General features: G+C 35.3%; 1 protein-coding gene across 14 annotated transcripts in view; it reads right to left on the reverse strand.

Moving 5' to 3' along the window:
• Window positions 1-17,319, reverse strand: part of PPFIA2 (PTPRF interacting protein alpha 2) — a 356,002-nt gene that overhangs the window by 40,836 nt on the left and 297,847 nt on the right. For 13 of the 14 annotated variants that reach the window (XM_080393253.1, XM_080393250.1, XM_080393246.1 and 10 more), the window contains 8 exons: window positions 14,040-14,123; window positions 13,555-13,686; window positions 12,506-12,568; window positions 10,148-10,239; window positions 6,434-6,569; window positions 5,747-5,967; window positions 3,006-3,243; window positions 386-415 (listed from right to left, as the gene is read on the reverse strand). In XM_080393253.1, the coding sequence (XP_080249379.1) occupies window positions 386-415; window positions 3,006-3,243; window positions 5,747-5,967; window positions 6,434-6,569; window positions 10,148-10,239; window positions 12,506-12,568; window positions 13,555-13,686; window positions 14,040-14,123 (996 nt within the window). Of the gene's footprint in view, window positions 1-385; window positions 416-3,005; window positions 3,244-5,746; window positions 5,968-6,433; window positions 6,570-10,147; window positions 10,240-12,505; window positions 12,569-13,554; window positions 13,687-14,039; window positions 14,124-14,551; window positions 14,639-17,319 lie in introns of all 14 variants that reach the window. The other variant, XM_080393245.1, reaches the window with a different exon arrangement.

Here is a 17,319-nt window from a genome sequence, read left to right on the forward strand (position 1 = left end):
AGTACCAATTCTGTAAACGACTTTATATTCCTCCAGAAGATTTCAAGTAATCTGACTCTGGTTCCTCCAGCAAGATGAATGGCCAAAATACATTTGAAAGTAATTCTTTTGTGTCCATACTTTTTTTTTTTTTTTTTTTTAAACTGTATATCTTTAAGTTTGTGCTGTAGAGGCTACTATGCCAAGGTATTGCTTGTGGGCCTTGATTCTGTGGCTTACCTGTGATCCCTGCAAGCTTTTCCAGGTAGAATTAAAATGATTATATTCAGGAATCAAACAAAAAGGAGTGGGGAGGATGCAATCAATGGCTGACAAGGAACACTGTTAGCAGAGGAATATGATAGATGAGTCCTCTCAAACTTAAAAAAACCACCCAGTATCATACCTTTCTCCGATGTTTCCTTAGGTCGCTTGGCTTAGATTGGTAACAAAAGCAGCAACAACAAAAAAGGAATGATTAATAAATCTTATTTAAGCATATCAAAATGCCACACATTTGTTTTTCTCACATTCAGAAGTAGGAAGCAGAGATTTCATTAATTTAAAACTACCCATATAATATACTAACTATACACTTGGCGTTATAACATAAGACAACCCCTGACAAACAGGCCATTCAGGGAAAACAAGGGTTTTTTTAAAGTTACAATCTCCTTCATTTTCATAAGTTTAGCAAACACTAGGGCATTGCAAGCTTATAGTGGCACTTTTCTGAGTTTTCATATAAATCCTTCTACTATCCCCAACACAGGAAATTTAATATGTTTTTTTAGTTTTATCTAATATTACAAATATATTGGTGTCTCACCAAGTATAAACACAAAATATCATCAGCAAATACCATGCCTGAAAAAGGGGTTTTTCTCTCCAGTTATCTCATATTAAAGTGACTGGCATTTTCAGTCAATGGATACAATTTCACCCATGTTCTGTACTGCAGCATTATTCGGCAAAAGAAGGCTGCTAGAATGTGTCTAGTTCCACCCTCTTTTCATTTTTATTTTTGGTAGATGTCTCATTCATACAAGGAAAGCTGAAGATACTCTGTAGAATTTATTAATGTATGGACTTGGGCTGTGGAAACTCATGCAGTACTGCTTCTCCAGCCAACCTCTACAGGATCATTTGGCAATTTGGGCTCTAGAGACAAGACCTCTACAGAACTCTTCCCAACTCAAAGTTTCCACTTAGAGGGTGTCCGATAGCCTTTTGTGTCTGTCCCCAGTCAGTAAGGAGGAGTATTCAACAATGAACTCCTGCTGAAACAGTGCAGTCCAGAAGTGTTCTGAAATGGCTGATGAGGGTGAGCAAAGTTGTGGACTGTGCTGTCATTTTGTATTTGAATCTGAGGAACCTACTGACCCAAAGCTGCTGTGTCCCAACCAAGACAACCAGGCAGTGCAGGTGTCTGCTGGAAGGTCAGTTTAACCACTGCTATTTGTCTGTAGCGGGATGGTTTAGTTTAAATAGCTGGTGAAATGGAGCCAAACTGCATATTTGGGAAGGTGCTGCTTCAGTGAAGTGTGTGGCACCACAGCTGTCTGTGCACCCACCTCCTTCACAGTGGTCTGCACCACCAATATTTTCATTTCTGCACTTTGGCAGTGGGAACTGGGGGCAGCAGAGAATCAGTGCCACAGCCTGCCACAAGTGCCAGCCCTGACCTCCACTCTGGTGTCTTTAGTTCCCAAGAAGGCAGCAAACACCATCCTAAACTGGGAGAAGTAGAGGTGGATATGAGTAGTTGTCAGCTCCCAGGAAAAGGGAGTAGTCAGCTAGATGATGGTAAGACAGAAGTCCCTACTCCCAGAAAAGCAGAATAAACAGCAAGGCTCCACTCCCAGCTGTTCTGAGCAACCTTCTCCTGCAAGAAGAGCTGATTTATGCTTTCTGGTTGAGGTCAAGGCTCATTTCCCCTTTGCTGAGAGGCTCCATAGGGAACCAGTGCTGCTTCTTCCCAGGAATGGGCCATAAGGGGATATGGGTGACACTACAATTATTGGAGAAACAGCAAAAAAAAAAAAAAATGAGGTTACACATACCCTGTTCTCCTCCCTGTATGTGAAGATCAGCAGAGTGGGCTGCTTTGATTTTCTCCTAGTGCTTAAAGGGATGAATTTGTACAGGCTCCAGACTGGGTTGCAGCACAGACTGGACAACAAACTGTGTCTGCACTCTACTCAATATCAGAGCTGTACATCTTGAGTATGTCAACACATACTACCTTCACTTACTTGACTGTTGTACTGTTTATTTTTGTCTAGGTCCAAAATTAAATTTTTTGCAAACCCCTTTTCAACCAGCCATTTCAGAATATGTCCTCAAAGGTACTGTAATGTTAAAAATGCTTTGCATGATAATTTGATGGCTTGGTATCTGTTTGTGTGCTGCTTGTAATGTTGAAATATATCAGTTAAATTAATTATTGGGAAACAAAGCACTTATTTCAAGTCCTTGATACACTGTCATGAAAAATGCATGCTGCAAGTACAAAAGAGTATACCAAATATAGAAGTATATCCTAATGATTATATGTATGAAGTAGTAGAAGGTTTTAATGTCTTCTAGACATTCCTTGGAGGTTTAAACTCAGCAATAGTTCCACAGATGGCTGTGTAATAACTGTATAACTTCAGAGCTTTTAATCAGTAAATATTTTTACATATAAATTAATTACAGTTTAATTAATTAAACTGTAAATTAATATGTAATTATATGTAATTACAGTATTCCAGTGATCAGTTCTCTTTTTACTAATTCCACCACCTGTGTGCTGAAGGCTATTGATCCTCAGATCATTATATCCCTGGTGAATCACGCAATGCTCAAAAGCACAATAACAAAACCCAAACCCACCCAAACATCCATATTCTAAGGATTTTAATATCTGTATATATGATGAAGTGAATAAAGAATCAGAGAGATAAGCCATTCATATGGTGAAAATATGAAGTAATTAATACTAGAAACTTCACACCTAAAATTGGCATCACAAAGTTTCTTACCAGTGTCATAACCCCCATTCTGTCCATCTCCCTGGCTGGACTGCGAGGGGTGAGTTTAGGAGTTGAGTGTCCACTGGGAGGAGATGAGCTCGCAAGTGATGATGCTGTCACTGAGCCAGTAATGGAGGTACCTTGGTGGACTCTGGCTAGATTTAAGCCTTCCAGACTCACACTAGCTACTCTGTTCTCTATCTCTTCGGCACGCAGTTCTGTCGACTCTTTCTCTTCTTGGATTAACCTTATTAAATAAAATAATGTGGTTGTATTTGTCTCTGCATACTCCAAAAGGAAAACTAAAACATGTTTCATCTCAAAGGAGATTCGAAAGTGAAAGAAAACAAAGATGGGTATCATAGATAAACTCCAAAATAATACTGAAGAGTATTTTTTTTGATCACCAGAATTATAAAATTCTTTTTCTCAATTCCTCCATCCTCAAAAACTGTTTGAAGAATCTGCCCAACAACAAGACTTGACATATGACATTTCAGGAATATTGGTTCCTTCGCAAAGGAGAAAGTACAAGGGAGGGTGTTAGCAATCCAATTTACCATAGGAAACAAAGCCTAACCTTAAATTGGTCTTATCTGATTTTCTGTTACTAAAGCACAAACACAAATTTAAAGTCAAATGAAATTGGGCCTGTAAGAAGGGAACTGCTAAGATAATCCATGTATACCAAACAAATTGTCAGTTTCATCCCTACAAATTGATGAAAAAATGACAGGTGTTTCAAAAGCACTGAGTTTTTAAGTAAATTTCATTAAAATAGTTTTCTTGTCAGCAACAAATATAAGCTGCTTAAACATCTATAGCCTCAATAGGGAAGGCTGAAACTGTGAATCAGGCTTTGCTGAGTGAAAAGCAGCAAGTACAATAAATGAAACCATAATACATTGAAAATAGAAAACTACAAATTTCCATGCTGTGATAGATCTTTCTTCTGAACCTCCATTTCAAAAATTTTTTAAAATGGCTACAGTTCTTTCTGAAATGAGATGTGGTAGAAACTTAAAGGCAAATAATATTTTGAAAGGGAATTATAACAGTCTTTTTTATTTGAGTAATCTAAATTCTGAATGATCTTGTATAATAAAACAAATCAAAGGCAAAATACATTTTTAATCTCCTTTGGTACCTCCAATAATTTTATAAACCCTTACAGCGTTTGTCAAGAAAAAGAAAAGAAAAAAACATGAAAATGTTAAATGCAGTACAGTTTGTAAGACTATCCTTGTAGAACCATTTTTTCCTGAAACACATAAAGAAACCCCCACAAAATTAGTCACCTGGTTGTTTAATACTGATGGTGATGGTAATAAAAGCTTATACTTCAGTATAAGCTTAGCAGTAGGGGAAATAAACTACTCTCAAAAATGCCTATATAAAATGTGCACCCTTGCTTCCTTTTTGAGATAAAATACCTAACATCTAAGTCAAGATCCTCTGTTAAGTAAAACAGTGATCTGATTTAGGGCGGCACATATAATATCCTACTATGTCACCTGCAGGTACAACTCTGTGTGAAAAACTTTACGGTATTACATAATTACCTGTTATAATGTGAAAATATAAGTATTTTGAAAAACAAATACATTTGCGGCATTAACAGCTTCCTGAACCGGTCACAGTGCTGACTTCTTTGTAAAACCAGAAAATATGGGTAAGATTCTCTCTTACGTACACTGTTTTACTGATATTTACCCTCCCAACAACAAAATTTCTCTTTGACTCTCTATTCGGACAGGGGTAATAAGACGTTTGAGAAAATTGCAGTGTAATCCTATCTGAATAAAGAAAAGCTGTATATCTACAACAAAAAGTTTCCCTCTGAATAGAAAAGTTATTCAAATTCAATATATTCCAATAGAGTTCTCCCTTTAAAGTTACTTTGTCAGATAAAGACAGATCTGGCAAAAAACTAATCTGGTTTTGATTATATTTCTAACCACAGCTTTTCTGTCTATAGTATTACCAGAAAGTCACTTAAACATTTAGTATTTTCTCCTTCACCTCGTTCTAGAGAAACAGTCACTAATGAGAGGATGTTTTTTATACACCAAGTTTTTCTAAAGTTACCCTTCCTGAAAAGCATATAGGAATGCTTTAAACCTAAAACATGGTTTCATTTATAAAAATCACTTAATTAAAATATGATATTGGATTCTCTATCACTCAATTAAATTTGTACAGAAATTATTACATACATTCAATTTACCACCTACTTCCAAGCACTATAACCCAACCTGGAGCATGAAAAATCACATTCTATGTCTCCATAGAAAATCAAAACTATGTCTTAGAAAACATGGCTTACATTAGATGCAATGTAGAAATAATTACCAGAATAAAGCCTGAAGAGTACTGAAATAAAATATTTCTGATAGAAAGTCATTACTGAGTAAGTGGAGTCATGCAGAACAGTTAAAAAGACCTTGAAAATAGGACTATGAATAGTAATCTGTCAAATCTGCCATGTGTTAGCCTTCTCTAACGTATTTCTTTTCAATTGGCCAGCAGTTCTTCACTTGGAACATTTTCTGAAAGACATTTCTATAGTTAGGAAATGAAGATGTCACTGTTACTGCCTCACAATCAATACTATCCTATAAAAAGCAGACATATTATCAATCCTTTAAAAGTACAAGTTGTTTCCTAATTGCTATGTGCCTAAACTCATGCACTAAAGGAAGCTTGAAGCTGTATTCATAAATGCATCTCAGCTGGTTCAGGCTACACACCTGATTTCTTTATTGATTGCATCTAGCTGCTCCTGAAGCATCATGGCCAGAGTCTGGGCATCAGAATGGCCACTTGGTGACAGGAGGTCCATGGAGCTGAAAAGCGTTTCTCTATCATCATCATCGATGTCGGACATTTCAGTGTCGCTTTCAAATGGATGACTGCTCAAAACGCCAATCTGCTGGGTTCTATTCCACTCATGATCTCCAAGTGATTTCACCTGAGCAGGAATTAGGATGTATATGGCTTATTCTATGGAAAACAACTGCATAGTTGAGTTTCTATAACATGGGAAAGGAAAGCAACTAACATTTAAGAATACTTATTCAAAGATTAATTATCCATTAATACTTGCAGTATTACTGCAAATTTTGTAAATTATTTCTCATGGTATGTAAAATTACTATTAGGAAAATTTACACAAAAAGATACCCAGAAAAGATAGAGCATGAAGCATGCTTGAACTTTGATGTCTGAATTTCAACCTTTTCTGCCTTCATTTCAGTACAACAGTACCCTTGTTTGAGCATGTATAGAAAATAACCCTGACATTTGGGTTGGGTTTTCTTGTTTGGTGGGTTGTTGGGTTTTTTATTGCTATTGTTTTCTGGAAAAATACAAACTAAGCTTAACAGCCTTAAACATTCTCTTATCAGGGAATATATGAGAAGAAATTAGGGATTAACCTTTGGTTCATCTCTGCGTACTCCCATCCGGCCTCTTCTAGGTCGCCTTATCACTTTAGTTGACCGATAGTCAGACTGGGTATCCACCAGTGAGCCCACAGAGTACCTCAGCTCTGACGATGTGTCAAGGTGAGGCCTATAAAAAGGACCACAGAAGTAGACTGAGAGAGTAATAGTAATAACAACAATCCAATGACCTTCAGTCTAGGAATATATTTTTTAAAACAAATTATTATGTATCATATAATAAATTACAAATCCACATAAAATTAAAATTTAAAAGTGAAAACTTGAAATCACATTACTAGAAAATTAAGGAAACAAACAAACAAACAAACCCTTTGATTTTTCAAAGTGAAGGACTTGCATGGTAAAACTTATCATCCAAATCTTTGCCATGAAAAAACAAGTGGATTTCAGGATTAACAACAGAACTGGCTGCTGAATGTACTGTCCTGTATATTTTCTACCATTACAATTATGAATAAATGCACCTGAAGTTACTGTAAGCACGATACAAGTTCATGAGTAAGGATATCTGTTATGCTTTCCTACTGTAAGTCTGTGCTCTACATTATGAAAATATTAGTGAACTGCCCTGTGATATATGACATCAGTTATGAATGATTCATCTTCATTTGATGATGTTTCTGACAGTTTTAACCCCCAATATTTCCTGTAGTCCTGGTAAGTCTTGGGACATTGTGGTGAGGCATATATGTGAGGACTTCATCATATCTTTTCTGGATTGCAGACAAAGGCCCCTGGCTTTTCTGTCCTTCGTCAAATAGCAGCAGTAGTTTCCTGCGTGGTACAATAAAAGCATCTTGCCGGCCGGCTGTGTAGCTGACTCAGAAGAGCAAAGGCTCTGTGCACCATTTCAGCATCTAACCACAGCAGTGGAGACCTGAATCATTTCTAGTTCTTAACACATAAGCTATCTCCACATAAAAATATATGAATAGTATGACTATAGTAGAAAAATGAAATGTAACAAGTACTACACTAATAAGACAACTGATTTTAGGATTTGCTATAAACAAATACATACTATGCTTGACATTTCATCTGTAAGAGCATAACGAGAGGTCAATGTTGTACTGAGAGTTCATTTTTCTAACCTTGGGAAAAATGCTTACAATCACTTACAGAAAAATATAGGGTGCACAACAATGTTAAGAATCAGTTTTGGGAAACAAAATAGGAATAAGTTTTGTCCTTAAACATGTGTTTTTGAAAAGAATGCTGTTTAAGAAAATGATGGCTTTAATCCTAGACATAAAAAAGCTACACGAAAGAATGTCTGCTTCCCACAAGGAAGGAAATAATTCAGAAAAACACATATATCTATGCTGAAAGTGCAGGCTGTAAGCATGACTGTTTTTCTGGGCTATGCTTCTGTGTCTGTTTCTAAAGGTAGAGATTTTCCTTGCGAAGAACCTAGTTTAAATTAAAACATACTCTTGGAAGACTGAAGCATCGGTCTCTAGTTTCAAACGTCATTTTAATAAAGTAAAAGTGAAAGATAAAATATTACAGCTGTGGTGCCTGTTTATTGATAAATGCGAAATGCATTAAGATAATGGAAAAACATGAAAGCCTCTACTACAGGCTACTTAACAGAATGGTATGAAGAAATGTAATTACTGTCTGGTATTATAAGTACTGTGACAAATCTAAAATAGTAATGAAAGGATTTCAAGCACCAATAGAGTTTGTTTTACAAAAAAATAAATACCATAAGAAAACAAATTTTAAAAAGATGTACCAGAATTCCTGAAATGTATGTGCCATAGTAATCAAATCAGATACATTAAAATGTCACAGATGCTGAATAATATTTTAGAACTTATATTCTGGGTAAAGCATACATCAGAGCTCACACTGTTGTCATAAATGTCTTTTTCTGAACAACCATCACTTTGTCTTCTCTTATTCTTCCTGTCATGCCTGGTAGAAACTTCCATAATATTACAAAAATTACAAATTTACCTTTAAAAAAAATCTCTAAAACTCATTAATCATTATACTAATAAGAAAACTTGACAATTGGCCTACCAATATCCTGAGCCCTCCGTCTATAGCACCAGATAGTAATCTTTTTTATTTTTGTGTTTAGTTTGTCTGTATGTTTCTCATCTGTTACATAGTAAACCCTACAGGGCAGCGACTGCTTTTTATTTTCTATGTACAGTATTTTCTGTGATAGAACTTTGCTCCAATAATTGATGATACTTAGCACTTGTACAGTCAGTCAGCAGGAGAAAAGAAACAGCCCAGCTTCCAGTCTCTGGCAGCAGATATTTATCTGCTGACCAGCTCAATTATTCTGTGGAAAGAACAAGCTCCTGCAAATATAGAACTGAACAGGGGCTGAGAACAATTAGTATTTAATGCTAATAGCTCTCTTTTCCTGAGAGGGCTGGTAGCTTCATGAGGTGAGACCACAGAAGGGGATTTATACTATTTTAGGGGAACCTGCTGAATTCCCAAGACATTTAGACAGCTTATCAAGTCCTAAGAGTCCTTTGACAAGGGCTAATCAGACTCCTATTTACAAAGCACAAGCTAATGATACTCATCTACCCAGCAAAAAACGCTGCTGTTCACAAGGGATGGCTGCTCCAAAAAAATCTCTGCTGTTTGTCCCAGCAATTCAATAGTCTGTGTCCTCACAAGTACTCTGAAAAGTTGTCTCTGCCTGTAGTCACACTTACACTCCCAAAGGAACAAAAATTTGAACAGTTAAAAGCACCATATTCTGAATTTCATCAATTTACACTTTTCCATGTGTAGAAAAATCTTATTCCAAGAGATGGCAAAAGGCTGAGGGAGAAACCATGTGCAGGTACTGAGCAAGATGTCTGTGGAAACAATGGGCAGACAATACCTGGTGTAACAAAAAAAAAAAAAAAAAAAAACCCAACAAGGCTAATTTTAGAGGATTACAGAGATCTGAATTTAGTCTTTGTCCACGTGCTTTGGCTGGCAGACTTCCAAAGTTTACATGTTGCTTGTTATCAAAATAGAACATAGCACACAATTATCAATAGAGTAACAATTTTATTTTCAGGGATACTTTTAGGCAAGAAGGACTTTCTAGATTTATAAGTTAGTATCCTGTTGGTTATTTTTATGGTTTGTCTCACTATTGTTCCCATAGTGCTTTTCTGCCAGAAAGAGGCATAAAATTTCACGCCCTGTTATGATATTTTCAGATCTTTCTGAATACTGCCTTCACCTTTAGCTGAAGATATGTGGTCTTATGCTACGCAATAAGCAAAGCTGAGATTTCTTGCTAATAAAAAATAATTATTAGATATAATTGATAGAATAAATAAATATGATCATAAATATGCTCATCAGCTTCAGCACTGAAAACAAAGATGAATGTTTCAACCTTATTTTTTAAGATTTCCTGGGGGGAAAAAATGAGTCTTTGGATATACTTTTGAAAACATTCCATAATTGAAAAGACTTTCCTTAATCTCAGTAATATTTCAGTATATACTTACTGTTATAAGGCCCCATTTACCTATGAAAAGAGTGAAAAGCAACAGTAATAATAACAATAATTGCACAGATTTTACATTTTACAAGTAATGAATGGCTCTTTTTATGCTTGGACTGAACACATCCCTGTTGTAAAGGCTTGACACATATTTATGTTAGACTTCAAGTCAAAGTGAGGAAACTTTTGTCGTTAAATAATACCTTGACAAGGTGGGTTCAATTAAAGAACCAGCCCTCAACTTCATTTGATCCAGTTCAGATCTCAGTTTCTCAATTTCTTCAGCAAGTCTTTCCTGGAAATGAAAATAGTAAGATATACTTATTTGTGATATAAAATACATTTACTTTATGAGATCCTGCTCTTGTAAAGCTAAACAAGTAAGAAAAGATGCATCACTGAATGTAGTGATTATAAGAAAAGGCAGTGAACTCTTTCAAGTCTCAGTATTGCTAATAAGACATACGCCAAGAGGAAGTTTTATAGCACTCTATTGTTTTTACACTACTGGAAGGGATGGCAGGACAAGTTGTTCCTTGAAACTTTTTTTTTTTCTTCTTATAAAGCTAGGGTGAGGAAAAGAAGAATTAGCACCAATTAGTGTACTAACACTGCACTCTCCATGCCAGCAATACTTCAGTGTGTGACAAGCGATTTGCCCTTTAGAGATCAAGATTGTGTCCCAGCCTCTTTATTCACTGATAGACACATATTGAGAGACAACCCCATTTTAAGTGTTGAACTGCAGCTTTACAGCTTGTTCTGGGGAGCTGACAAAACTCCAGTATCAGGTGCTGTTGGTGAAAAATGACAGTGTGCCACAAAAAGCTGGATTTTTGGAACCAACAATAAGACTATTGACAGAAACCACTAGGGAAAACAGCACCTGTTCCCAAACTGTACAAATAATTATCATCTACTAATAAAAAGAAATTAAAGAATTTTAAAAAGAAATTAAAAAAGAAAATGGGATGAAGACATAAAAACGCCATTCCTAGAGTTTAAAATGTTCAGGATTCCAAAAAGCTAGGAAGCAAAAGGATCTCCACTTAAGTAATATCAAATTAAGTAATTCTTACACGGTATTTTTACACTGTTTCTGGGCTGAATAGAATTACTGAGATGACTTGGTGGTCACTCTACTTGTATCATTCACTAGTCATTTAGAAATTATTAACATCTGCTGTTGTGTCCGTCTAACTGAAATTGTTTCATCACAGTGGAACAAATAAATGTTTCCATGTGGGAACTTAGAAGCCTTGGAATCAGATGTATGTGGTTGTGTGTGAAGAGAACTCACCTCCAATTGTACAGAGTGGCAGTGGAGGTGTTCTATTTATTTCACTTCCCACCCTTAAGCAAGAATCAATAAAAATGATAAATAAAAATATCTTCACAAAAATACTTTTGATACAAATGTAGATTTTTGTACCAGATTTTTCATCTTTTTCAAGAGTTGATAAGTACATTCAAGCCAGAAAACAGACTGAAGAAGAATTAGCCACTGTATTCACTTCCACTCTAACACTATTAAAACAACAAAGTTCCTTTGGATATAATATTGGAAAAATGCCTTATTTACACAGACAAAACTGGTAGTTGTAATTCAGGTTTAGATTCTCTGGTAGCAAAATGATAGAAACTTTTGTTTTCATTGACACAGCTTTAGAAATGTCTTTTTTGTCATCTAAATTGATGGTGAAGTATGATCGTGATTCTGCAACATCTGAATCACCTTATAACTGTGGTAGTACAGCACAGAAATTTTATTTAAAAGGCACTATAAGCTCCTTTTTCAGACTTTATAATCTTGCTGCCTGTCTACAAGGTTACCTGAATGTAGATGAAAATGACAATTTATTTGAACAGATATTTCTTTTGTTATTTTTCTCAAAGTTCTTGATTTTGATGTCGTATGATATATTTGAGTTGAATGGAGCTATTTTTAAATTCTGTACAATCACTTTTAAGTGGATTTCATACATTACAAAACCACTTCTGTGAATCTGAATGCCAATACAGTTGTGTATTCTACTGAACTCAAGACAAGTATAACTTCAAAACAGAATCCTAACATTTGGGACTGGAACAAATAATTATAATTAGACTGATGTACTAAACAGTATTAGGGGTTAATTTGCAATGGACTAAGAAAGGTCACTTTCAGCTCTATTTAGCATAATGTACCACCCCTGTTAAGAAGAATAGCATCAAATCAAGCAATTACATTCTTCACTATGAAAGTGTAACCAGTTATGCATACTTCTCGGTTAAACAAGACTTTTTCAGAATTAAAACTGATAGAACAAAAATTCCAGAGTCAGTAAAATCAATATGAATTTTGATTTCCTGAGGCTAGGATCTCAACCATGAACTTAGCTCAGAACAATTGTTGGAGACCCTCAAAGGCTAGTTAAGGCATCTGGGTAATTAAAGGAATTATCATTGATGCCAGGAAATTTTTACATGCTAGATGAATAATTAATGTACCATATACTTATCTCCAAACAATAAATATATAAATTCTGACAAAAAGATAAAATCACTGTATTTTATAGTACCTTGTCATGTAAAGACTCTTCCAGATTTTTCCTGAAACTTTCAGATTCTTGAATCAAAACATTCTAGAAATAAAAAGAAGAGAGGGAGGGGGGGGAAGAAAAGAAAAAATAGAAAAAAATTAGAGACATGTTAAATATTATATATCCATATAGAAATATATTATATATCACCATATACATGTAGTCTCCATGTACATGTTAGCAAAGTTCATATTCACTGGAGTGTAAAATTAAAATCCTTTAATGCTCCAGTTTGAGTATATATTACATTTTAAACGCTGGAAATAATCCAAATATGTAGGACCATGATTCTTCAAGAACAGCAAAAACTTTGCATCTTCATCGAACTGAGTAACTGTCACATTCTGACACAAGGATTTTTCCCAGGTTCTGCTTTTGGCGGGCCTTTTTCTTCCTTTGTACAACATTTTGTTTCAATGATATAAACCAGAAGTACATCCTCTGTAAGATTCTAAAATATCCCTCTGAAAGACACTGCAAGATTCCCCTCAGAATCAAACTGAAGGTGAATAAGTAGAAGAGGGAGGGATTAAGGAGGGTGAACATAAAGGTCATGGCACTTGAATTTTTCAGGCCTAGTGTGTCTCACATGACAGAAAACCTGTCCCTTTCCAATGGTAGATGGTCCTTCTCCTGTGGTGACAGGACTTTACGCTTTCCAGAGGAAGCTGGGTAAAATCAGCAGGTTAAAATACAGGAACGACAGCATGTCTGAGCTGTGGCCAATCCTCAGTTCCCACCCGCTTCCTCTCACTGCCTCATGGCACCTCGCGCACTGGGCCTTCACAGGCTCTCCACCAGGCTCCCCCTGATAAAACAGGACTCATAATATTCAGCGTATCCAGTTTTCAGTAGTTTTGAAAAGGTGCTTGGGCGCACTCTTGAACTAAGAGTTGAATGCGTAAGTTAAACCATCACTGTGGTAATTGGTAATACAAAATCAGCGTGATGCTTCATGATAAAAGTAGAATGTTTCATACAGGAGAATCCTTATTAAGCTGAACTTTATACTGCCCTTTGCACTGTACCTTTTCTTCGAGTGCTGCCATTCTCTCTTTTAAGTGCAGCTGCAGACGCTCATTGGATTCTGTCAAAAGTCTGTCTACGGTATCCGATAATCTTTTGTTGTGCTCTTCATTCATTTTTTCCCTTTGCCTTGCCTTTAATATAGAATAGAAGAGAAAAACTGATAGGGTCCAAAATTAAACAGTATAGACTTGTATCACTAAAAAATAAATAAAAAAAAGTTATGGTAACTAACTGAAGAAATTCTACAGGAAATACAATTAAAGTTACTGATTAATGCACATTCATTTTTGTGTCAGCAAAATACTTTGAACACTGCAGCTAGATGTAAACGAGTATATGGAGGTGGTTAAGTAAAGTGGGAAGATGCTGCCATCACTGCTATGAAACATTTACTAGTAGATAGATAGATTTGTGTGCTGGAGTGTATAATTAGCACTACATTGACAAATTAAAAGTGCACAGAAAGTGTCTGCGATACACATACTCTTTGAAGTTCCTGATTCTTCTCTTCAAGTTGAGCTTCTAAGTGTCTCATACGTTCCTCAATGTTTCCATGTCTTTCTTCTGCCTGGAAAAAAAATAGAAAGACTCTGTCTATAATTTAAGTGACTTCGTAAGTTTTTATCTCAGTAAAGTTTAAACAAAACATAAAGCAAGCTACTACTAACTGCAAACTTAGTTTTCCAAAAAGAAACTTTATTTAAACAGGCAGCTGAACAGCATTGCTTGAAATGTGTCAGCTACAAAGGCCTGTTACATCCAAGCATCAGCAAAACATTGGATTTATTTATGAGCAATGAAATCAGCCAAATGTAACATGCAGACTGTGCATGGTTTGAACACAAACCTGCCATCGTAAAATTGTAAGCTCCTGAAGCACTGAACTGCACGATGGTTGATTATCAATAAAAAAAAAAAATAAAATAAGTTAAAGAAAATGAAAACAACTCAGATGGATTCTATTTAGCAATAGAAAGTAAAGTCCAGTAGGACTACCTTCCTACGTATGGAGATCATTTCTTGTAGTTTAGCTTCCATAACATATTGATAATCATCAGATGAGGTAGAAGAGGTTGGATCAGACTAACAAGTCAAGGAAAAGGAGAGGGACAAAATTGAAAAATCAGAACTAAAGACACTGACACTGAACAGAACACAGCACAGAATGCTTAAAAGAAAAGTGTGACTGAAAATTTCATACTCTTAACTGACAGATTTTTACATGGAATAAACTACACTGATACTTGGTGAATATGATGCAGTTGATGTGGAGAAACTGAAAATAATGGAATGCTAAAAAAGCTATCAACCTACAATGGAGGTTCAAGGTTAGTGATGGCTGGCTGATGACATATTACTACAGAGTGGATTCAAAGCAATACTGTCTAATCTAATGTTGTTGGTTGGTGTGTTTTTTTTTTTTTTTTTTTTTTTTTTATGGCAAACTAAACACCGGAACAGGACTCTGCGAGGCCAATGTCAGAAAATCCTTTATAATTCTATCATTTCTAGGAATGAACACAATGCATAAATACTAAATTAATGGATCAGTCAGTTACAGAACTATGCAATGTTATGGTACATTCCCTAACTTCTAGAAAACAGAAGGTCTAAAGAGAAAAGGCTCAAGCTTTAGTATTCCATTTTAGAATACACTACATAAGCCCTTTCAATCAAATAGACAGTATAGTTTTCACCCCTTTGAAAGGATCCACCCTGGTGGATCTCTTTGGAAGATCAAGGTCATCAGATAAAAGAAGAACCTATAAATAAAAACTCATTAATAGGAATGAAAAGTCATTACTGAGTATAGAATTTGTAATCCATCCAAAGATTCATTACTGTTTCTGACAGAAGTTGACCTTAATTAGGTCATCTGTTGCAAAATATGAATATTCATGTTATTGTCATATCAAACAAGTCTGTGTTATCATTCAAAATAAAAAAAAAAAAAAGCCCTTATAGAAAGGGAAATGCTGTATTGGATTTGCTGCTATGGAAACAGGAACATGCATAAGGCATATAGACAGTGCTACTGATGACTTTGAGTTGTGAGCTTGTGCTTGTCAAATGACATTTTACTCTGTCAAATTTACCCTCTCTCAGAAAGAGATCCTGAACTCCATCTTCAGATGAGCCAACTTGAATATGTACAATTTTCAACTAATTTTACAACTGTATTTTTTTAGTGAGATTGTTCATACTGTTGTCTAATAATGAATTGTCAGAATAATTAGGAATAGGTACCAAAGTAATTCCAGATGTACATCATAATTTAAAATACCCATCACTTAAAATCAGTAGTATTATCAAGACTGAAAGATCAGACAGAACACAAACCTGTGATCTACTGATTTATAAATATAAATTGCAGCTTTTGATATGAAGACATCCATATGAGAAAATCCTACTTTGTATATACAAAAGAATAATGCTTAACTTTGAAGATCACTACTATTCTTGTCTATTTCACCAAACTCAGATTCTTGCAAAATTTAAGGGAAAGTCAGTATACTTCGTAAGTAAGCTTATCAAATAAAGTCCAGTTATTGTTCCTGATCATAAAGCAGGTGTATTGTGGCATATTTGAACTTATTAATTATCTGAAACTATTTTGTCTATTTATTAGGACTTGGACCAGTGACAATCCCTTTATGATTTTCTTTAACTTTCAGTTTTACATATTAGTTTGTGTCAACACACCAGTGCTAACACACTGCTTCCTCTCCCAATTGGATAAATAGAAAGACAGGGTTGAAAAAGTTATGTACCTGTGATTGCAGAAAACCAGATCATGCTATCCCTTCCACAAAGTGACCAAGCTTTATCCTCCTTTGTAGAAGATAAATTTTCCCCCTTTTTGAGTCCTGGCTGCACTATTGCTTCAAGGCCTTCCCTTAATGTGTCTTAAAGGGTCAGGAGAAGATCTGAAATCATCAAAGCTCTGAGCTAATGATGAAGGCTTAAAGTAATTCTACCTCTTTTGAAACCATTTTCATTGAGGAGGATACAGAACCCATTGCAGGTATCATCCTACATAATTAAGCTACTTAGAAGCTTCATTAGCTGACTACAAACGTTAAAAGCAAGTTACATAAACTTCACTGCTTCTATACACTTAATTCCAGGTTAATGCAAAATATGAAGATAACCAAACTAATACTTCTAGGTTCAAAGGGGATCTCATCCAAGTCTTCTGAAATGTGGTGCTGTCATAACCTGTCCTTGAGAAGCTGGTCTAGCTAGCTATGTCATTTACAATTGTTTTTCAAACTAAAAAATAAATTTTCAGTCCAAACCATGCCACACCTTATTCCATAGCAGGAAACAGTCTTTTCAATGCATAAAATAATTGTGGTTTTAGGTCTAACTATTATTTGGAAGAGGAGGAATAAAACTGCTGTCAGAATTATGTATGTTATCTGAACTCTTACACAGAAAACTTTCTTGAAAGAACATGGTGTTCTTTTAAGATTCTTATAGCTATACGATTCTGTTATTTCATAACTTCCTACTGCTTTAATAATTCAGTTAGGTATATGGTTAAGTATATTTAAATCTTTTTGCATGATAGTTTTCAGTTATTTCACTAAGAGTATTAAAATGTTCATAGGTACATTCTCGTTAAAAAAATCTTCCTGAATGTAGCTCAGAGTGCCTGTACTTCACTTTCCAGCATAAAAGAAAACAGACCTGATCTCCACATTCATCTCCCTTTACATCTCTTTAGTAGGATAAAAAAGACTGTAGTTAAAATTCAATAT

This window comes from Falco punctatus (genome assembly GCF_963210335.1).
Source record: "Falco punctatus genome assembly, chromosome: 6".
NCBI lineage: Eukaryota > Metazoa > Chordata > Aves > Falconiformes > Falconidae > Falco > Falco punctatus.